The sequence below is a fragment of the Bactrocera oleae genome, chromosome 4 (assembly GCF_042242935.1).
Source record: "Bactrocera oleae isolate idBacOlea1 chromosome 4, idBacOlea1, whole genome shotgun sequence".
Classification (NCBI taxonomy): Eukaryota; Metazoa; Arthropoda; class Insecta; order Diptera; family Tephritidae; genus Bactrocera; species Bactrocera oleae.
Window position 1 is genome coordinate 16764321 of NC_091538.1, and position 25172 is coordinate 16789492.

At 29.9% G+C, this 25172-nt stretch overlaps 1 protein-coding gene and 1 non-coding gene across 3 annotated transcripts in view; both read right to left on the reverse strand.

Annotated features, from left to right (window-relative positions):
* LOC106615989 (rho guanine nucleotide exchange factor 25) overlaps nucleotides 1-23697 on the reverse strand; it is a 33565-nt gene extending 9868 nt beyond the window's left edge. Inside the window, exons 1-3 of one of the 2 annotated variants that reach the window (XM_014232423.3) lie at nucleotides 23190-23697; nucleotides 20995-21147; nucleotides 20381-20714 (exon numbers count right to left, since the gene is read on the reverse strand). In XM_014232423.3, the coding sequence (XP_014087898.2) occupies nucleotides 20381-20714; nucleotides 20995-21147; nucleotides 23190-23467 (765 nt within the window). In that variant the 5' untranslated portion in view covers nucleotides 23468-23697. The remainder of the gene's footprint in view (nucleotides 1-20380; nucleotides 20715-20994; nucleotides 21148-23189) is intronic. The other variant, XM_014232424.3, reaches the window with a different exon arrangement.
* On the reverse strand, nucleotides 1854-1926 carry TRNAV-UAC (transfer RNA valine (anticodon UAC)). Its single transcript has one exon. It is a non-coding gene; the product is annotated as a tRNA-Val (tRNA).
* Nucleotides 23698-25172: the final 1475 nt, after the last annotated feature.

Below are 25172 nucleotides of genomic sequence, written 5' to 3' on the forward strand. Positions count from 1 at the left end.
GCATATGGTATACCGATGAGATCTTAATCCCCGTATGTATTAGGGAGGAAAGAGCACAAGCCACTGAGTGAAGATTCCGACACCAAAGTATTCCACAAGTTGTTTCCTCTGATATATAATTTGAAAATTGTTGCAGCTTGCAAAGAAATCGCGATTTGACCTAGCATTATAACCAATGTTACAAACTTTTCAACAAATTTTTGAACGCGGACACGAGTAGCTTTTGCGGTTTGAGACTTTATGCTCTTCCAACTTCTCTTCTTGAATTTTATAAGAAGCTCTCTCATAGAAAAAATATGCTCGGTAGTTTGTTATTAGCTGGCGAGAGACAAATGCAATTAATATAATACTCGATAGTCTTGCCTGATGTTTAGAAATCAGATTTGAATCGCTATTGAGAAAGTGTGTGAAATTTCCGATGGAAGTATAAGTACATCTCGAAGATGTAGAGTATAACACTTAATACCCTCAAAATCGAATTTTAGGCTTTCGGAATTCATTATAGAGGTAATTAAATAGGCATAGCAAACGAACTAAGTCATAAAGATTAGCAAATAACATTTTGTTTAATATCTTCTGGATGCTAAGTTTCCTAAGCTTCTCTAGGCTATAAAATTTGTATATCTTGTATTGCATTCATATTAAAAATAAAGAAAAAAACCAATGCCAAATTTTTACTGTACGGTATAGATGTATTAAATAGTCAAATGAAATTTTCTACATTCACAATAATGCAGCAGATTCCTTCAACTGGAAATTTTGGTTTCGAATTATTGGCATTGCTTAGCCTTCTCTCAACTCACTTTTCACTGCATATTTTCGTCAGATTGTATTCAGTTTATCAAGTTACAAATCGCTTTTACTTGCAGGCTCTCGTTGAGTTTGTACGACACCTTCACATCTACTATGTTTACAACCTTAGCCATTGACATTTAGCTGTCAACGTTACGCTGAAAATTACCAGCTGGGTAGCTTCTTGTTTGCATACATTTCAATTGAGAATTAACTCTGTGCGCACACTCACACACACTGTAGATAAATAGAGGCGTTTGCTTGTTTACCGGCTTGTTATGAACAGTCGTTTATGGTATTTAAATCAAAAAGCAAATATTTGATGCAGCCTGCCAGTCGCAAATGAATGACTTTATTAAAAATATAAGCAAAGTTTGTAGGGAATGCAGTAGATACTGGCAAGGGACTTTGAATGCAATGCAACAGATGAACGCATCGAGGAAGGCAGTTAAATATACATACGTACATATGTATATATTTCTATGAAGCATACCCTATCAACCATAAAGCATACTCAGATTAGTGCATTCCAATATACGTGCATTCGAAATTATTAGTATACAGTTATTTGAAGAAAGAAGAATTCTAAAAGCCAAAATGAAAACAAAACTACTGATTGGTTCGTAACTACCTAACCTTTGCACACTCTGCATCTATCAAGTCAAAAAGATTTTAAGACAATAATATGATCTATGTATCCAATCCATAAACCTGATAATTTTTATGAAAAGGCAGCAAATTTTAGCTTTCCTAGATCAAGGCAAAGTAACCTCACATCAACTTTATGACCAGAGAGAGAGAGAGAAAGCTTTCGCTTAAAATTAAACCCAAGTATTTAGTCCTGTTTGAGAGCCTAAGCAGAAGCTTATCGGTTGTGAGCGGCAAGCTTTCAATTTCTAGAACAATGTAGCATACCTGAATATTATCTGTTGTAAATTATTTCAGGCAGCAACTAAAATGTATTAATTCAATATTTTATTGAATCATTGGCTAAAAATTCTTGAAGAAATTTCCAAATTAAAAACTGCGGAGTTTTTTCTGTAAAAAAAAAATTACTCAACTGGTTCCATCCAGGATCGAACTGGAGACCTTCTGCGTGTAAAGCAGACGTGATAACCGCTACACTATGGAACCATATGATTCTATGTTGCCAAAGTGTTTGCATTTGAGCACCTTAGCTGATCAAACAATTAATGAAATGATTGTATAGGAAATTAATTTAAAGTAATTTAGCAAGTATTTCAAAAACTCAAACTGAACTCATTTAATTTTATTGTGGATATATATAGTGCGACTGAACTCATTTAATTTTATTGTTTCATTATATAATATTAGAAGTTGTTTCTTTTAGTATGTTTATTTAATTTTTTTTTTAATTTTTTTCTTTTATGCAATTTTTATTTTAATTTGTTTTATTTAATATTTTTTTATATATTTATTTATTTCAATTTAATTAAAGCTTAATTTTATTTTTTATTTCCAGTTCAGTTGAAATTAATTGTTTTATTTCCATTTATTTTAATTTTTATATTATTTATTTTACTATTTTCATGTAATTTAATATAATTTAACTCGATTTTTTTTCGTAACTTAATTTTAAAAATTTTTCGTTCCATTTTTTATGGTTTTTATTTCAATTTAAACTTTTCCAGTTGTTTTAAATTTTATTTCTTATTATTTATTTGAATTTAATATTTTCGTAATTCGAAAGAGTATGGTATATACACTAAGTGCGGTGTTGAATCTACGATATGGGTCTAAACCAATCATCCGTGCATCGGTTATTCCACAATTCGTTGTAAAAGATCGTCTGCTTGGTCGCCCAAATAAACAGCTTGCATTACTGAAGGATTAATCAATGCACTATATATTATATATCCATAATCGTTAGCTAGTAGAACGTCTTTTTAAAAAGTCTAAAGCATGACAGGCTAGATGACTTCAAACTTCTTCAATTGCTACCGATTGTGAATCAGCAGCTTTTGTTATAACCTTTGAGTGGAATTCTGTGACAGTTCAGGACTCCAGAGGTATTAACTGTGTTTCAATAAAGGGTTTATGCTTGGTGGAATATCTCTCAATTTTGGTGTGCTCTTTGATGTTATCCGACATATTGCAGGTCTTAGATATTATTTTATGAAAAGTTTTTCATGGCATAACTACACCTAGAACCTTGTCAATATCTGCCATGAAGCATTTGCTATTGTTTTCTACAATTTCTTGTGATATTAGACATTTATATTAACAGAAAGAAGTAACTGTATATACATAGTATAATATAATATAAATTTTTAAATAGTCTGCAAAAATAATTTTTTAGTTTAGTTTTACTATCCTCAAATGTTAAGCTACAAAAATAAGGAAACAAATTATTTCCATGTAATTGAAGTATATGGAAAATTAAAAGATAGAAACAGGCAGCTCAAAATACTAATATTATATTAAGATCTCAAATTTAAAGAGGCTTCTTGTTTCACTTGAAATTTTTTAGTTGGTTTTTTTTTTGTCGAGAAAAAACATATTTATATACCATATATATATTTTCTATACCATATATATATTATACCTATAGGTTATCAAGAAAACTAAATAAATGGTACCAATAAAATGAGATAAGCGTTTGTGTACTGCAGCTGTACTGTAATTATCAAAATACCGCTTTATCTGTATATAATTACTACCAATTAAAGTTGGCGCTCCCCAATTATTAAGCAACCTCCCACACAGATTTCAAGCTGCTAATTTCGCGATAATAAAGACAGAGTGTTAAAGCATACATATGCAAATATATATACATACATGTAAGCATACATATATACATAGATGTTTTATTATATATACTATGTATACAAATATCGGCTCATATTGCCAGTATCAAATGTTTCATGATAATGCTTCAATTAAGCTTTGTCACAAATACATATACAAATTAACTATTATATATACAATTTAAGCACAGTTAATTGATGGCACAGATAAAATGCAAAAATGTCTCGCATTATTATATAGAGTGTAGCAATAAAAAAGATTCGTGAGTGGTGAAGCATATGTATATTAACTTTTCTTATGTAGCAAATAACGTACGTACAATTATATGCAGCACAGATATCTTCTCAAATTTTAAGCTGCTAGTACCGTACTTAATCTGATTGCACATCTCCTGCTGGATTAAATGGAGATTTGATATAAAATTTGGAAATGACCTTCAGCTTCCAAGTAATAAAAGTTGAAGCGAAAGCTCGAGAAACTTAAAAATTTCTTTGATTCGATTAGACTTATATGAAAAACTAAAACACCGTGGCCGTCTGTGAGCATACTCAAGTAGAACGAGGCTTCTAGCTCATCAGCCATAAATTTATATTCCCGGTTAGAAAGTATAAACTCATCTATCGATTATCTTTCTGACGAGGAGTCCAATGGCTAAAACTACATTTATATGTATATACGAGTCATATAAACAATCAGCGTGACGAGCTGAGTTGATTTAGCCATGTCCGTCTATTTGTATATGCGAATTAGCGCCGATGTTTTTGAGATATCGATTTGAAATTTTGCACATCCCAAGAAGCTGCTCAATTGTCGGAACGGCCGATATCGGACCACTATTGCGTATAGCTGACATACAAACTGAACGATCAAAATTAAGTTATTGTATATAAAACCGAATGTACAATATGTATGTATGCCACCGAAGTTAACGAACACTTCAACTTCTACTTATGTTCATACCATAATTGCAAGAAACATATTTGCTCCCAGCGAATTTGTTTTATTAGAATCATAATAGTATTATATCGAATAATATTAGTTTTCGATGTTTTTATTAAGCTCATAAGATAGTTCCTCGATATGCAACCGGAAAGAATAGTTCCGTAAGATGGAAGGATTAGGTCTACCAAAAATGTAAAACCAAACATTTTCGACTTTGCCCCCTCATATGTACTTGGTAATTGATCTGCAGGCTTTCAAATACATTAATTTCATAACAATTATTTTATCGCGGAAAAAATTAATATTATTTATGACATCAAGTTAAGCTAATGTATTGATTAAATAACATAAACATATTCATATGTGTATATACAGGGTGAACATCGATTTTTTTTTAACACTCTATGACGTCACGAACTAATGTATTTTTCTTTCATCAACTCCTAAAAAAGTAATGGGACGAAATTATAGAAATTTCTATATCTTTAATTATTGGTATCGATGAAAAATAATTAAAGCGAGTTTGAAATTTTTTTTTGGAAATCAGCTGCGACTTTATGGGGTGACGGAGTAGTTATATAATATATAAAATTTATGTGGAGCCCTCTAATAGTGGCTGACGCTAATTTAACTGTCTTCTTAATATTTATGAGACGTTATTTTGCATCTGAAATACGATTGAGGATTGAACATCAGCAATGGAAAGGCCACCACAGTTATAACGCATTTTCTAAAAATTTAAAGCAATTGAGCTGGCGATTTATCATGTTTTAGTCATAAAAATTAATTGACAAATATCTCATTGAACCAGCCTGCAAATTAATATTTGACTATATTATACAACCCATGGGTCAACAATCACGCTGTTATCTCATTATAAAGCTTCAAAAATATTTAATTGACTAAAGTTAAATTGAGCTACCCTATATTAAGTACACTAATGTGTGAGTGTATTTTACTTTCATACATACTTGTATGTACATATCTACTCTAATCAATCTTTTTTCATGGATTTGTTAAGTCATCCCTCTTAACAAAATGTTCCCACTTTAAATTGCTTATATTTACTCAGTTTCTTGCTTCAACTATTAGTTTATAACTTAAAATTCTGTTTTTTGTTTCTTTTTGTTTTTATTATCCCACAACGCGACTGCTTTGCATGACAAGCGCTGAGCGGCCAACCAACCGTGCAGCTATACAATTACGGTGACGTCATCTCCTCGAAAACATTTTTCGAGTACAACAACTTCATCACTACAACAAAAAGCCTGTCTGTTTATTATTTTTTAATTTTATTGCATGTCACTTTGTTTTGCTTGTTGTTGTTGATTTTTGTCGAAAAGCAAGCGTAACGTGTCGGTTATTTTTGAGCGTCTATTGACATTCCTCAAGTACAAACGCAAATATGCAGGTAAGCGCATTTTAAAGTAGCTATCGATAATATACATATGCCATATTTCGACCGAAAGTGACTTTAATAGCTCTCGTGGCTATTGCTGCTAACGCTACTGAGACCTCGTAAAGCTTGCAAAAATGCCTGCAAGCTGAATAATTAATGAGTATTTGGGTGTTCGTACAATTTAGTTCAAACGTTACGATTCCAAAACACGAATGTGCGCACCCTATTATTAAAAATTAATTCAGCTTGGAGGGCGAATGAAAAATGTTTAGATTGAACGATTTTTGTTTTAAAAAACTAAAGAAATATTATATATTGTAAAAGCAGTTCATTTTTTTCGAAATTATACATATGTACGTTTTCGAAAAACCGGTAAGCCCAGGAAAGTAATGTCAAACATTGAAATATGATGAACTCTAGAAAACAGTATATCAAAACTCGTGTAACCAATTTTCAACAGCAATGGTTCAAAATATTTTAATTAATAATTTTAAAATCAGTTCACTAATGAAATTTTTAACCACATACTTATGTTAGGCCCAAGAACAGAGTTGCTTTAAAACTTGCGAAAGCAAGACAAGCATTAGGCAGACTCTACTAGATCAAGCAGCAAACAATATATTAAGGACGGTTTACCAAAAATATTGAATTAAAGCATGAAGAGTAAGCTAAACTTGGGCCGAAGCATCATAAACCCGCTGAAAGCTGAACAAAGCAAATACATGAATCGACCAGTAACTTATAAGAAAAGGTTTGCCTGAGTTCAAAAGCACATAATTGGCGAGAGAAATGAACTGAATAAGCTAAGCAGAGCTATTAATATCGTACACTATTTTGAACAAAAACTTTAGATCCAAGTGAAGTTTTTATGCAAACGTTGGCTAAATCGAGTTACATATATTAGTACATTACAGAGAGCGAATTTACAAAACAAAGTCGTTGAAATGGTTCCATGTAATTTGAGAAATTTTTATGGTATATTTATTCCTAAAATATCAGATAAAAATAGATGAAAACCGAATATAATTCCAATTCACTTTATACCCTAAACAGGCTTTTAAGTTTACCACAAAGTTTTTAACACCTAGAAGGAAACGTCGAAACCCTATGAAGTATATATATGCGCTAAATGATCAGCCTAATAATATCCATCTGAAATTTCGCACACGTCTTTTTTCATCAACAAGCTGTTCTTTTGTCGAAACCGCCGATATCGGACCACTATATCATATAGCTGCCATAAAAACTGATCGCTCAAAATCCAGTCCTTGTATGGACAATTTTTTTATTAGACGAGAAATCTTTAAGAAATTTGGCATGGACTATACAAAGGACAAGAATAGAATCACTATAGCATATAGCTGCCATACAAACTGACCGATCGGAATCAAGTTCTTGTAAGGAATCTTTTGTATTTGTGAAAGGTATTGCAACTTCGGTGCAAGCGAATTAATGTTTTTTCTTGTTTTTTAATTTCGCAGCTCTTTTATTCAGCTCGCTTATGACTTAAACCACACACACTCAACTCATATAATATATACATATTAGTCCTCTAAAAATGTTTGTTGTCTAGTGTTCTCTTACAAGTAGCATATACAAAATACTGTTGGCGTGCCAAATATTTCTTTTATTCAAAAATACAGTTTAGTTTTTTCCATTAACACCAATTAGCCAAGTGATCTGCCACAAAAGGCCGCTCATTAGTATTGCTTGTTGCTATAAATGGGTTTACAGTGCCTAATTTGAAAGTGTTTGATTTATTTAGTTCTTCATTTATTTATATGAATTATTGCCTCGAGTTATTTTCAAATTTAAGTAAAAAACATTAAAGATAATTTTTGAATTTTGAACTCTAATTTTCGAAAATTAATTTTTGTATAAATAAAAAAGTCAAAATAAATTTGAAAATTTCAAAGAAATATATAATATTAATTTATTTCTAATACATCATTTCAAAGTTTTCGTGCTTCCATTATATTATCGAATATTTTCGAATAAAATTAAAAAATAGTTGTAAAATTTGTATGAATATTCTTCAATAAACAAAAAAATTCAAAAAATTATTACAAAATCTAAAAAAAAATATTTTCAAAGTTTTTAAATTACATTAAAAAAAATGGAATATTTTCAAAATTAAATGAAAAGTAGTTGTAAAATTGCAAAATTTGTATCAATAATAAATATTGTCAAAATCTTTAAATTACATAAAAAAAAGATGGAATATTTCCGAAAATAATTCTAAAATTTGTATCAATATTTTCAATAAAACAAAAAAAACTAGAGGTAATTTTTCAAAATTAAAACAAAAAATTATGTTAATATTTTTCCAATACATCAAAAATTTTTTCAATATTTTTGTGCTTACATTAAATAAAGTCGAATATTTTTGTCATACCTACATTGAAAAGTATTTGTTGAATTAAAATATTTTTATTAAAAATTTTCAATAAAACACATAAATTAAAATAATTTTGAAAATAAAAAATAATAATTTTATTAATACAACGAAAATATTTTCAAAATTTTTGAATTATATTAAATAAAATCGAATATATTCGAAATACGTTGAGAAATAGTTGTACAATTGTTATAAATTTGTCAACATTTTTCAATATTAAAATTTTTTAATTAAGCTTAGTATAGGTTCACCATTTCTAAATTATTCTCAAAGTTCTAACTCCATAATTTTAATACATTGTACTTAAATTTATGCATACATATATTCTACATGGTGTATATAATATAAAGATAAGTTTTATTTGCAATTGCTAGCTAATTATCAGCGCCGACTTGTTTGCTGATTTATTATTCTATTTGACTATGTATTTAGTTTCCAGAATTCTTTTTGTATTCATTATGTATTTTCTTATTTCTATTTTCAATTTTTTTTCTAGAGCCAACGCTGATTTGTAGCTAAATATAAATGTGAGCAAGATTTAATGTTTGATGCGACAATCGCCAGAAGCAACTCTAGTGACAATTATTGCAAACCGCAAGTGAATTAGCGCTACAAAAATTGCATAAATCAAGTGCTTTGTAAAGAGATGTGTACAGTGGTGTTTAAGAAATTAGGGCATATTTGATGTTTTTAGTTGCAAATAGTAAAAATAATATAGCTCAGCTCTCTTGTGCTCAATAAAAGAGAAGTAAGTATACCAGTTAATTTTATTATATTTCATATTACCAGTTGTATGTTCGATTGGACACTTTACAAGCTTTGGCTAATCGCACATGGTTTATAGAAAGACAACATTCTATTTACTTTCCGGACCGTAATAGACCTAGTCGGATAAAACTTAACAATAAAGATATGCGTTCTGTTCAATAATAGAAATTGAAAGTTTAACTCATTAAATGTCATCTTCTATCTAATCTCCTGATATTCTCTTTCTACTTATTTAATTAAACCAGTTTCATCAATTTATACCAGTTAATTGTTCGTTTCTAATATATAATTTCTGGCAAATAAAACACAGTTAGTATATTAATTATATTTCATTATTTAAATGCACACATTTTTTTAATAAAAAAATTCACTATTTTTTTAAATAAATAATGCCCATAATGATTATTATTAACATTATTTAATAACTCTAATTTATTTGGATTCTTTCTTTGTATATTTTTGGCTTGAAATTCCACACTGCTGTTTACTATAGCAAGCTTAACAATATTCAATTTCACTGAGCCTCTCAATAGTTCAGTGGCACTTGAACCCACGCAAAAATTACCTTTAAACAAATCAACTGCGTAATTTAATGGATATTTAAACGTGTTGAAATAAATTAAAAGCCAAAATTGTTGACTAAGCAAAGTAAAAAGAAATGTATGACTTTGCATAATTTTTTTAGTCTGAACTCAAATTGCCAATATACGAGGGCAGCTTGATAATTGAACGGAAATTTAATTTTATTATTGATGACAAATAGGGTTGGTTAGGGTTATCTAAAAATATACGTTACAAATTTTGTTTTAAATTTAGCACATTTGGGCCTATTCAGAATCAGTAGACCTCTCTGGACAATGCTAACTTAAGTATACCTTCCTACAATGCAGATTGCACCGAGAATGCTCGTAAAAACATACTCAAGAATATGAATACCTTTTTTACCAAAGGTTCGTATTTGGATGTAGTAATTTCTGAACAGGGTTTCTTCCTATTACGTTTTGAGGTGCCTGACGGGTAACGGAATTTAATAAAGCTGTGGACTTGCTGTTTACGTCCGATTCTTGAGCTAAATCTATTCTTAAAACCACACTCGGCATCGTCTCTCTTGTACGGCGCATTTTAAAGCATCTTTCAATAGATGTGTTATTTTCTGTATAGGTATTCAACTATATACGCAAATGGTGATTTTGAACGCTATCAAAACTGTTTTAAGAATGCCTTGAAGAGAAACATCAAAATTGAAGATTTCGACATTGGTACGTTTCAAGCAAGAGTAGTAGAGTTGCCATTAAATTAACTCTCATATATGTTAGTACGCTTCACTTTTAAACAATCCTCGAAACCAAATTGGTAAAGAGAGTACGCATTTACCTCCATTACCTTTATCCATATTAATTTGCAGTGTTACGCGAACTTCGGAATATGAAGAAACTAGACTATAACGAAGGTAACGTAGGTCATGGCTGAGTTGTATTGAATATGCCTGCAGTAAACGTTCCCCAATCAATAATACAGTCCAAGTTGACAGCTCTTATCCGAGTTAAAATTTTGAACCGTTCCTTCCATAACAGCCACTCTGACCTAATCTAATCTAACTCAACTGAATATAACCTAACCTAACCTAACCTTACCTAACCTAAAACCAAATCTGATCCAAGCTATCAGCTCATTTAATCTAAGAAGTAAAAAAAAATATGTATGACTGTCTCTGTAATTCACCTAAATTGATATATCTTACTACGCCAGCCACTTTTACAGTCTAGAATTTTATTTTGTTTATTCTCCATTGTTGATGCGCCATTGTTGACATGCTTGATTAATTAGTTGACGCTGATCTTAATCGAGCTTTTATCACTTCGTGAACAATACGCAATTGTAGTACAAGCTGTGCTAGACATATACTTATATTGTATATATATAGATATATATATATATACAATTACATATGCAAATAATTAGCTTCCCCCTACACATACACATACATCTCAATATGTAGTTGCATTTATTTGTTGTATTTTAAGTCGGCTACGCTTATGGCAAACACACAGTTACAACTGATGGCATTTGTTAGACAACAAATAGAAAAAATAGAAACAAAAACCAAAAACAATGTGTGTATAAAAACGTGATCGATTAGATAACTACGACACAATCAAGCGGCTAATTGAAATTGTTCGTAAGCGAGTGAAGATTTAATGTAATTTAATACGGAAAAAGATAAGAAGGAATTTCTTGAAACAAAAAAATAATAATAATAAAGAAACAAATAACAAAACAAGAAAAAACACTACAAATAATACACTTCACAAACACAAAATATTCCTTACAAGAACTTGATTTTAATCGCACAGTTTGTATGGCAGCTATATTCTGTAGTGTTTCGATCTGAAGAATTCGAATATTACATTAGATAATAAACCACGACAAATTTCGTGAAAATATCTAGTCATATGAAAAAGTTTTTCATACAAAGACTTGAATCCGATTGTTCAGTTTGTATGCCAGCTTTATGCTATAGTGTTCCGATATCGGCCGTTCCGACAAATGAGCAGCTTCTTAGTGAGAAAAGGACAGATGCACAATTTCAGATCGGTATCTCAAAAACTGAAGGACTGGTTCGTATATATACAGACAGACATGCGGATATGGTCTATTCAGCTCAACATGCTGATCATTTATCTATGTATATACTATAGGGTCTCCGACGTTTCCTCCTGGGTGTTACCAACTTCGTGGCAAACTTAATATACCCTGTTAAGGGTATAATAAATAAAACCAATGATTGAACTTATGTTAGAAATTAAGTACACAAAAGGAAGAAACAGCTCATTCAACACTTAAACACCACGTTCATTTAGCTACTGCCTTCTATTTTTACTTTTTAACAATTTCTATTCTTAACTATCCGGTAGTCAAACAGTCTTGAGTAATTGAAAACTCAATAAGTATAGAAAAAGGAATAAAATCGCATGCCAATGATTTTCAAGCGCGACTTGCTCATAAATAACGCTTGCTTCAAAAATCATTATTCACTTGACCAAGAAATGTCTAAGTTAAGTGGCCTTTGGGAAAGACACATAAAGCTTCGTTAAAAATTTATTTATCGTTAACTTAAATAAATAAATATTTAATTAAATATGAGCATGAATAAACCGCAGTATTGAATTTACACGTATATAGGGGCTTTTGTATTGCGCAGACAACCGTGAGGTTGCCGAAAATGATGTACTACGTATGAGTGTATGTTAAAGCGACAATGTGTGAATTTGCAAAAATAGTTGGTGGAAAAATAGAGTTTTTTTAAGTCCGTGCCTTCAATTGTATTAACTATTAAATAACACAAGGGTATACTTTTAATATTGTGAGTAAGCTGTAAGAATATATTTACCTACATACATATCTTCACATATATTTTGTTATTATACTCTTACAAATTGAGATATTTTGATAGAACTTTGTGCACATGTACATGTAAGTAAGATTCTTTCACTTTTCAGTATACAAATCAAGAACCAATCAATACATCCGGCTAAAATTTTGCATGAATGGTATCAGCCTATGACCAAAAACTGTCAAAATCGGACCAAAACTATTCAAGCCCCCAGATACCGAATACCTGGACCCCAGTTCCTACGTGGACCCTTTAACTGGAAATAACCGTCAATCTCCAAGATATTTTATAAAATTCGAAGAGAACCCTTTTCTAATGATAGTACTAGGCCTCTATGTCAAAAATAGGCTGAAACAGAGCAATAATTCCCTTAGCCCCCATATACCTAAATAAAACATTTTCGAACTTCCGGCTGACTTTATATCGCATATATCGGCAAATATGTGAGTTATTTATAGATAAAGTTGTACAATATTACTTATTGGTGATGGTATGTGAGGTACCTTTATGAAACCCTATGAAAATAATGAAAATATATTTTTGTTAATACTATGTTGTAATTGAAAAAAAAGATAAAACCGGGTCTATACTATCCCTATCTGACATATAATTAATATAAGATTTTCAAACTTCCGGTTGGCTTTATATCGTATATATTGGTCAATATGTAATATATCATATCAGAATTAACTGAACGTACAGTATTGTGTATACTATAGTTTAATGAAGCAAAAATGTGTAATTGGTCCACGAATTACCCAATACCATAATATGATTTTCGTTAATATAACAAACCTCATGCCGAATATGTCAGTCAATGTGTAAGGTATATATTTATAAAATTGCTTGAAAATATATTCTCGGGTATAGCTGAGTAATGTCAAAAGTTTCAGCCCAGAACTTATTTTCCTTCAATGTACCCTATATAGATATAAAATAATTTAATCTCTGGCCTATAATATAAGTTAAAAAGATAAAAATTTGATTGTAATCCATTTACGATTTCGTCGAACAGTTAAATTTGAATTCTTTCGCAACATTTTTAAAATAAAGTTTTGCCAACACCTGAAGGTACTTCCCCGGCACTGACCCTTGCAAGTTGCAAGATAATGAAATGTTCGCTCACACCCGAACTTAGCTCTTCCATACTTGTTTTATTTCCATTTTTCAAATTTTATTTTATTTTATATTACTTTATTTCATTTTATTTTATTTTATTTTTTTATTGAGAGCTAACTGTTTTACTCCAAATTTGCTATCTCTTGTCTTCTTAAGTCAATAATAATTTAATCCCCTCGTAGTTTATACATATGTATACTACAATATTTCAAATCTGAAAAGTGCTTCAAAAAACGAATTACCTTATCAACACCGCACACCCCTACTCACCGACTAGATTTTTCAAATTTCTTCAAAGCAGCGACAGCTCGCCTTACAAGCTGATTTATTTCCATGAATTATATTTATATTTTTTGCTACTTATAAACTGTAAAATGTAAATGCATACATATTTACGATTATTAGGGTAGTTCTTAAAAGTAATAAGCAAATCTTCTAACTAAATAAAATTATAAATTTTAGTATTATTTTTTTTTCATATGAACGCCTGAATTTTTACTCAAGAACTAAGTTTGAAACCGTATACTTTTAAATTAATGAGAAAGTGATCAAAAAAATTACTGTTTGACTAAAAATCGTTTATTGTATTGTCTAGGGAGCACACTAATGTTTTTATTCGAGCATTTATATATATACATATATATTGGCTTTATACGCTGGCGTTTTAGCAATTTTGACAGGTTTAATTATACTCATGACGTATCATCGAGTGGCATTTTCAATTTGGCGCACAATTCAAACACTTTACCTGAAAGTGTTATGAAAATTTATTTACATTTTACATATTAGGAAATACGTATACAAGCAATCTTTAGGTTAAAGTAATAGAAAAGTAAATGGTTTTCAATAACAAAGTATATATTATATCTTTCACAGCTAATTATGGTAATAAATAACGATTAGTCATGAGCACACTGGGAAATTGGCTTAAAAACTAATGCGATATTTTCATTATGTCAAATTCACGTGAAAAGTGTAGTCATAATTTTCTATAAAGCTTAAATGGCATGCATTGGTTTGAATACGACTGTCAGTAAATTTGACGTAATAAATGTGCAATGAACGGTAAATTTTATTTATTTAAAGCAAGGTGATAGCAGAACAATAGATTCACGAATCCTGATAGAAATCATGGGTCTATGGATCTAAAAGATTTCACTGCCATCACAGCTTAATATAGAAACATGACTGCATTTTTTGGCGAATCTATAGATTTGTGGTGAGATTTGCCATTATAAACATTCGCATTATAATATATTTACACAAAAACTATATTAACACTCGTAAGCGACTAATTTTAATCCATTTAACAAATGCATAAATTCTCAAAGCGTTTGTCATCAAAAGACCAAAATTCAATGAAAATCAAATAAACGAATTTCTAACAATGAAACAATAAATTAATTAATTAAATGTAAATGACTGTGTGGGGAAAATGCAGTTTGCCAAAAATTAAGCATGCATGCACACACAGATTTAATTGACAAATAAATTACACAAAACTTGGCAACAACTCAAAGAACATATTATTTTAATTACAAATGAGTAGATGTGTATATATTTATTTTACATATTTTTTCTTAAATTCTTGATTTTTTGCAAATATTTTTTTTTAGCTAATTCTTTAATATTTTTTTCTGTCACATTTGACGTTTGTGTTAGTGCTTTCTATGCAATGTTAATTTCATTTATTTACTTCATTTATGTATTTCATTTATTTACTTAATTTTTGCATCAGCATATTTATTTACAAACAATTTTTTTTTTATTTGTCACGTGAATCATGCATTTCTATTCATAAAACAATTTTGCTACTGTGCTGCATGATAAAATGGGAAATACATCATATAAATATATATATACAACCAATTTGTACATAGTATATATATACATGTTGATTGCAAAGTTGATTCGTTCACCAAGAAATAGCACTACTAGCTATTTTTCAAGTTGATACATCTGTCGTGAAAATACATGCAAAGTTACAAGTCATTCTGTCAATTAATTCTTTGTTAAAAAGCGATTTGAAGTTGACGTGTCCAAGTAGTTTTTTAATATGGAAAAAATTTAATACCACGCAGTGATTAGATTGTTTGATTTGAAAGGTTTAAAAGCAAAGGAAATTTATGAACAATTGTTAGGAGTGTATAAGGAGTCCTCACCTTCAAAACGCACCGTTAAATTTTGGGGTGGATATACGCGAAGGACGACCAAAAACCGCAACCACACCAGAAATCATTGAGCAAGTTCATAATATTGTGAGTGAAGATCCAAATTTGACTAAGCGCGAAATTGCTAATGCCATAGACATCTCAAACGAACGAGTAATTCATATTTTAGCCGATTGCTTGCTTCATTTTATACTTAGAAGGAAACTCAGATCAACCACCATGATCCTAAATTGAAGTAAGAACGTTTACAGTGGACTGACGCATGTTGATCAGCTCCAAAGCAGGTGAAGTCACAACAATCAGCAAAGAAGGTTATGGCATCAGTTTTTTGGAATGCAAAGGTTATTTTGTTGATTGAATAACTGCAGAAAGGTAAAACAATCAACTCTGAATAGTATTGTAGCCTTTTGGATCAGCTGGATGAAAAAATTCGAGAGAAAAGGCCTGGTTTGCAGCACAAAAAAATCATCTTTCATCAAGACAATGCTCCTGCTCACAAAGGTGTTTTAACAATGACAAAATTTAACGAATTGAAGTACGAATTGCTTGAGCATCCACCGTATTCACCAGATTTTACTTCCAGCGACTACTACCTCTTCAGAAACCAATTCCTTCTTGGAAAGCGTTTTTCGTCGTATGAAGAAGCAATTACAGCCGTAGACGGGTATTTTGCAGAGCCTAATTTTTTTATTTTGAGCGCAGAAACTTTTCAACCAACCTGTATATTAACTTAAGAGAGCAACAATTTTACCTCCTAAGTTCACCCAGATTTTATTATCCATAAATACTACATTTTATAGTTAACTGACAGCCATTGTCTACGGATCATTCTGAACAACCTTGCCTAAGAAATTAAAAAAATAGAGAGTACTTGAGACATAAGAAGGTAAGTTTACTCCAAATTTCGTGAAAGACAAAAAACCTTTGTACAAAATAAAAATAAAAAAACCTAAGAATTGAGGTATTTGAGCTTTTAACAACTAATTGAGGTTATGTGAAAAAGGTGTTAATACAAACTGTATTATTGTAGATCTTTTTATTACCTTAAACTTTGCCATATGACTTTTGTCTATTGGACTCATAGTTTTCCGAAAAGCGAGATAAACCGTTTTTAATCCTTAAAAATTATAACATGCCCCTCCCTTTCCTCTTCCTGACCTCAGATCGCTTGTAAATAATTTTTGCATTCATTTTTGATATTTTATGTTTCGTTTCCAATGGGTTTCAGCCCGTTATGAATTTCTTAAAATTTTTACCATTTGCAAGGGCCTCTGCGCTAGTCTATTACTCAACCACATGAAGTGTCTGTAATCGAAATCTTAGCTGTCGACTAAATTTTTAAAAATAAAACTAGTTAATCAGCAAATATTCGTAAACATTCATATGTTGATAAAATAAGTTATATTTTAGATTTTTTAAGCAATTGAGCACCTTATGATTAATATACGAATCCGCTTTTATTTCTTGTTGGTTTCTTATCTTTTTTGTACTTTATCTAATAACACATATTTTCTTAGTTTTTTTTTATTTTTATTTTTTTATTTTATTACGAAGATAATATTTTATTTATACACTAGGTAGAAAGCATGACGTTTATAAATTACGTTGATTTTGAGAAAAAGACAATTGCGTTTAAATTTTGAACTAATTTCTTACAAAAAAATAAATAATTTTAAAAATTCCATTGCAGCATATAATTTTTCAAGTAATTAAGTATTTTTTAATGCACTCTGGCCCATAGAACGTTATCAATTTTGTTATAATTTTTACTTTGCTTAACTCAACTTAAGCCATTTCTGGACACGACCACAGGTATACACCCCTGTTATCAACATATAATTAGTCATCTACAAATCTCTTTGAAGGAACGCTTTGTATTATTTTCAATGACGTCAAAGATATGGTCGAATCTCACATATGCATACATACATATGTATATGTGTATATAAATACATTTATGTATACCTATATGAAAGTACATATTTAGTATTATACAATTCAATGTTCAATCTTTTGCGTTTAATTTAGTCTTATGCTAATATCGAAATATGATATCCTCCCCTCCTAGTTCACATTAGATCAGTATCTCACGGTTGAGCGAACTTCGGCATACTTATCGGCTCATTAAGGAAACATAAGACAAATGTGAACATATTTTCTAAAATTTTCTTATTTTTAGTTTAGATCATATCAGTTTTCTATCTTTATTAAACCTCTCAAAAGATCAGCTTCCAGAAGAGAAAATTGCCCGATAAGTGTAAATTAGTTTTAAGCAAACTTGATCTGATCCTCTTCTTCTCGCTTTCCAAAATATATTACTGCCGCACCTGTAAAATAGGGCCTTTGCTGTAGTTCTCTTCGCATCATTTGTATACACTCGCAACATGAGTGTAATAGTTGATGTTTTAATATTTTTTTTAATTAAAGTTACTCTCTAATTTTTTTTATTTAATTAAAATGAGTTCTTTCAAAACCTCTCAAAAGAAATTTTATCTTTTTTCTTTCCGCTACTTCATTTTTGTTTTGAATAAATATTTTGTAATTTCCAAATTTTTTTCAAAATGATCTTTTTTTAACATACACCTTAATGTATAAAAAGGCGTATTCCCCAGTCCGAATAAGTGAAAGTTTGGAAATCCCTATTAGGATTTCAATTCACGCAAGCTCAGTGTGTATCGAAATACCGATGTTATATTGAATACAGTATTTGAGCTCATAAATTATGCAAGAGATGGCGTTCGATGCTTTTACTCAATAAAAGTGAAGTACTCACTGTTGTTAATATTAAATAATTATATATATACATAATATAATTTTTTTCCATTAAATTTTTTATATGGAATCAATTTTTTCATATTCCAGGAGCTCATTAATGATTTATGGATGTGTATTGTTCGATTTTTCTATTATATATAAATATTTTATATACTATATCCATATATAAGCATATAAATATTATATCATATTATATTATTTTTCGCATAAGAAAAATATAAAAATTTAAGTTAATTATTATTTCAAAAAAAAATTACTCAAATTTAATTTTTGTTCTTTTCCGCCTTCAATTATCCGCCAACTTAAAAGTATTTTGTGAGCATTTGTCCGCTTAGATTTGTTTTGATTAGTTCAAGGATTTTGCTTTCATGTCACTTATTGACATTTGCTGTCTGTTAATTCTTTAGGCGCATTGAATGTGTTTGCAAATAATATTTCGGCAAAACAAAACGTGGAAATACATAAAAAAAACTTATTTAAATATGCGTATTAACTACAAATATATGCTCATATAAATATCCAGACGTTCGTGTTAGATAAGTGCTTGGCCGCCACTCACTATTTTGTTTGGTCGCTACCCTAACAGCTTTACCGGAATATGTTTTGTGCCAGTTAACAGTTCTTACGAAGTTTTAACTTCTTGCAACTTAATTCGCAGACGCTTTTATCGCCCGTCCATATAATCTTGCGTTTTATACAAATAACAGGAGGTCTTAATAAAATTTACTAGAGAAGCTCGGCCAAGCATCTGCCATATATAATGATTATTATAACTTCTATGTACTGATTTAGTATACAAACAATTTTTTTAACTAAGCGGCTTTTGTTTGTTTACTCGACCAGCTTGGTTGTGAATAAATTATTTTGAATGATTGCCACAGATTAGCTGGATTTTCGGCATATTTAAGGTGTGGTGAGTTTTGCAGTAAAAAGAAGTGTGTGAACTTTTCAGCAGATTGTAGCGTTAACAGATTTTCAAAACATTTCCAAGCAATACATTTGAAATAGAGGAAGAAGCTGAATATATTTATAAATGATCAGCCATGTCTGTCTGTATATACTCGAACTAGTTTCCCAATATTTGAGATATCGATCTGAAATTTTTCAAAATCCTTTTTCTCCTTAAGATGCTGCTCATTTGTTGCAACTGCCGATATCGACCAAATATAGCATATAGCTGCCATACAAACTTAAGGTGACCAGAAAACAATTCAAAAGTTGGCTACGACTGAAGTTCTAATATCAATATATAATAGTATGTTATGCAAAGTACTAAAACTACTCGTAAAACTAAGAACTATCGAAAGTCTTAAAACTTTCGGATTTCTTTAACCAATAAATAAATCAATTCTTAAAGAAAGCCTTCACAAATCAGCTTTAAATGAATTTTAAATATTACGAAAGCAGTTTTCAAGGTCAATTCCGCCAATATGCTATTTTATATTTGCATATCATTTTAGCAAATAAATACAAAAACAATATTTCTGTTGAATTCCCTTGTACTATTTATTTGTGGCATTAGCAACTGTTGAATTATTGCTATGGCCTTTATGGCATTTGTTTTACGCGTCCACCTGTTGTATGCAATATAATGGGCGGTGCTTTTCACATTTATTTTCTCTTCATTAAAAACACATTAAAGTTTCATGTGAGAATGCACGAAGAAAAACAAATTTTTTTAACAAATATAGTTTCTTTACTTTTTATAGTTTTTCTCATATATTTATTTAACGTTGAAATAATTTTTAAAAAATTATTAAGTTTGTAGAAGTCCCTTACATTACTTCGTTTTTACGCAAACCTCTCGACACTTAGTCTAAAATGTTATATTCAAATCAAATATTCATACTCACATCAAAGTAGATCGCAAACTCGTCAAACAGCGATTTCAAGTCCCGTTGATTGCGCAGCATTAGCGGTAGAATCTGTGTCTCGTGCAGCTGTAAAATTTCCTCAACATTACCAAGCAAACGCATGCGATTTTCAGCGCCTTTAAACGATTCGGGTGCATCCGAGCGAGCATGCAATTCACCGTAATTTTTTATGCCCTTACGTAAATTATTCACATAATTTGCTTCAGTTTGTATCACTTCGTCAATAATGAAACTGATTTTCTTTGAGGCATAAATTTCACTTTGATCGCAAGGGAAAAGATTCTCCAGCGAGAGCGTATCTTCATCTTCGTGACTATAAAGGGTGGCAGAGAGTAGAAAGTGGTTATAACTAAAAATTAAATATGCCTGTTTTTTTTGATTATATTTTGTATTTATTTTTGCTCTTGTTTAAAATTTCTAACCTCAAAAATTGCTTTAAAAGAAAAGCTTTGGCAAACCGATGTAATCATCATACACAATTCAATTAATTTCCAAGTTTTATTACTTGAATTTACACTCGCTCTCACGCACACACATATTTATGTGACATAAAACATGTAAGTACAAACACAACTACAAATATAAACACTTACTATTCATCGCTGAGTAAATCAGGCAGACAGGGCGTATGTGGAATGATGATGTGATTGTTGCCATTGTTGTTGTGTAACAAATTGATGGAATTACGTGCAGATGAGGGTGGCGTTGATGAGCACACCGGCGCTGAGGGTATAACTGTTATGGAGCTGCAATACAAAAACACAAACAAAATGATCGTGGCACATATGTATGTGTGTATGTATGTATGTTTAAAAGAAAATGAAAGTAATATGAGAGAAATAGTACGAAAATGTCATAAATGAATATTGTAGAATTGTTTATTTGAAGAAATTGTATGTACGTATGTAAATATATGGGTAAAAAGTGGTAACAAAAATATGATAAAAATTTCGACAGAAAAGTTTTGGAATAATAAATAAGTAGATGAATTGGTATGCAAAACTACCAAAAAAGTATATTTTAGAAACAGGTTTTCAATAAAAAATAAGAATAGGATATCGGGATTTAAGGAAATGTTATAAGTTTTGTTATTTACCACTTTTTTATAATTATATTTTAAAGTATTTCTTTTAGATTAGGTAGGTAAATAAACTTTGTAAATAACAAAAATAAACAAAAATTTTTTTTTCAGATATATATGAATATCCTTATAGCTATTATCTTTAAGGTATACAAATTTTATAATGAAAAAATTACAAATTTTTATATTCAAAATAATTCATGCAATAATTGTTTCCATGAGTAAATTGTGTAAATAATAAAAAAAAAAATTGGCTTGAGTATATTTACATTTAAAAAAAAAAAAAAAAAAATAATTTTAAAGCAATTATGAGATTTTTGCAGTAATATCACAACCAATAAAACGCAAGTTTAGTTAAAAACTGAATCGTAAAAAAAAAGATATAATCCAAATAAATTAATATTATTTAAGATAAATTATTCAAAAGTTTATTTATATTGAGGGTAATTTCGAAAATCTTGCAGTTTAAAAGTTAAGTTTATTAAAGCATTAGATTTAGACAAACATACAGAAATAAAATTGTTTTTATTAAGAATAAAATAGAAATCGTATAGTCTTGTAACTTTAAGACTAATTAAATGTAAGAAATTTAAAATATTTAATTATACACAACATTCTTTTTGAAACAAAAATATTATTATTACTTCTGGTTTAACGAAAAATGTAAACAAATATTGAAAGGGAAAATTTAAAATCACATTTTAATAAATACAAACAAAAGAGAAAAACAAAATATCAGAACATATTATATTGTATTAAAAGAATTTTTTGAATAACTTAGTCAGGCAGAATTAAACAGAAAGCTTTAAATGCAAACACAATTACAAAGACGAATCACACAATGTTGTACAAAAATACAAGTACAAGAGATAACAGAAACCAATAATTTTTTTTTATTTTTTAAAAGCCTCATAATCAAAAACTTTCGGATAGAATCATTGAGTATTTGTTGCCTAACACAAAAATGTTTTTTGCTTAGTAACATTTTTTTTAATCAAATTTGATTTTAAATACAAGTCACGTAAGCTTCTATCAGCCTCTTTATTTAGATGATAGCACTCAAGGCAAAAAATCAAACTCGATTTAGAACACTTTGTCAATTTAAATCACTGCAAATGAGTATATGTTTATATGTGTTTTCGTCACTGAATATTTCATTGCTTTTAATTGAAACATTTCAAAAATCATTCAAACCCTCTTTTCAATGTCTCAAGAATTTAAAACCCTAAACAATAAGTGCCAAATAAAAAAAAGTAAGTCGATTATTCACATAGAAAAAAAATTTTTACGGTTTGTTTTCGTAGCACGATTCGTGAGCTACCCTGTATATATTTATAAATTATTTGTGTAGAGGTTTTTTATTAATTTGTATTGTTAAACATTAATTTTTTTTTTTTAATTTATTCTTTTTTTCAATTTTTGTTCATTGAATTTATAAATGTATTAATTTATATATTGTATTTTATATTGTATTAATATTTAAGTTTTTATTTGTTTTATTTTTCCAAACTTAATTTTTTTATTTTATTTACCTAAAAAATTAAAACTTTTTAGCGGAGCTATGAGAAATTTTTGCGTTAGACTGAATTTTTATCTATTCTGGACATTTACTATAATTTTTTTTTCATTCCTATTTTGTTTCAGTCCGATTTATGCCCACTTCTTTCAATTGTTCTTAAAAATATTTTATTTTCAACCAACACCTACTCTTCACTATATTCACTCTTTTGTTTATGCAATTTCCCATTTTCTGCACCATTTGCTGCAGAGGATTTGCCATTTGCTGTTTTTGATGTTGTTGTTGTCGCTGTGCCATCTTCGGCTAACAAATTCGCGGCGGTTGTTAACTCATTTGCCGATTTCACGCGCCGCGTCGTTTGATCCGTTAGCAACGCATTTAACAGTTGCAGCAAAGCGACAGTGATAAAAGGTAACGCCGCAGTGGTGGCTTCGAACCACGTTAACTGTATTAGGCCGTATAACATTTTCGTAGCGCGTCGTTGGAAGTGAAGGCGAGTTGATAAATTTTAATAATATTTTTTTTCTTTTAAAATTTATTTAATAAATTTTTTTTTTTACACTTTTTTAACAAATTTTCCAATTTGGGCTTTTTTTACAAATTAAGTAAGCCAAAAACACCAATAATAAATCGCACACACGTCACATCGCGCTCTCGCCAACATCGATACCACTGTCACAAGATCGCAAACTCAACTGAACGCGACACACGATTTGCTATAAATATTTGTTGAAATTCATTTTTGCCATAACAAACATAAATAAATACATACACACGCTTCTCCGACTTGCTGAGACAATATTTTCTCAATTGAGCTTTGCTTTGCAAACTTAGTGAGTATTTCTTCCACATACTTGTAAATACATATGGATGTATATTTATGTATACATATTAATATAAAAGTGTGCTTGTGTGGTTCACGGGCTCGCCATGTGATAAGCGAGATCGCACGCTATTCCAGTAGAATTGCTGCGATGACATCACTGTGTCTATATATCCCGAGATTGTTCTTTCTCGCTCTCAGTGCTCAGTGATTATTCTCTCATATAATCCCTCATATACACTCCTAAAACTCTCAATAATCATTTTTATAGTAACTTTAGTGATATCAGCTGCTTCAATGAACGAAATGTTTATTGTATTATTTTGTTTATAAACAAATTAAATCAATCAACGCTGTAATGTGATTAGCTCTAGCGAATTTTGTTTACATGCGTTCTTTACGTGTGTTTACCTGTTGAAAAGAATGATATACAGTATTATGAGAAGGAATGTTGGTATAATAATACTGGAAATTGACATGAACTTAATAAAATATTTAGTACAATAAATAAACTGGTTTTCGAATATTTTGCTAAAAATATGAATTTAATAAAATCTAAACAAATATGTATTAAACTTTTTTTTTATGTAAGAAATAATCTTATGGTATTAGACTACACAAAAAAGGATCAAGCACCTGAAGAACTTTTTAACATTTATGTTCCTCAACCACATGTATTGCCTACATTTAGGCGCAATAGTTATTTATATTAAATTTTTTCACAAGGGTTATAAACACCTAATATAACACCACTGAAACACTTATCACAAGGGTACATATAGTATATACGGTGATTCCTAACATTGAAAATGTGACCCTGTGTGTATAGGTATGGAAATACATAATTGTATGATATATCACTAGTTAGTATTTTCCCATTTAAAACTCTTTTATTGAAATAATTCCAGCTTTTGTTCACTGTAGTTGCCACACAGATTTAGCAAATATGTAAAAAAAAGAACGAAAAAAATCGTCTGGTTTCGTTGAAGTTCTCATAGGCCGCTCATATACAAAATATATATATATTAGATATTGTAAGAGCTGTTAGGATTTAACCGAGAACATCTTTTGCCAGCATGTATTACTTTACTCTGCGGTTGACAGGTAATCATTATGAAATAATCTTTTATCAATTCTCCTCTTACCTTTAATCGAGAAATATAATTTTTATGGAGATATGATAGTCCGAAAGGGCAAGGAAGAGAAAAATACTACAAGTAGTAAACATGGACTACTATTAATCAGTGAAGAAAGCTTGACCCTCTTCAAAGGCTACTTAGAGATTAGAGGTGTAAAACGAGGTATCAAGTGAATCAGAGCTTCGCAAATACTTATGTTAAGTATATGG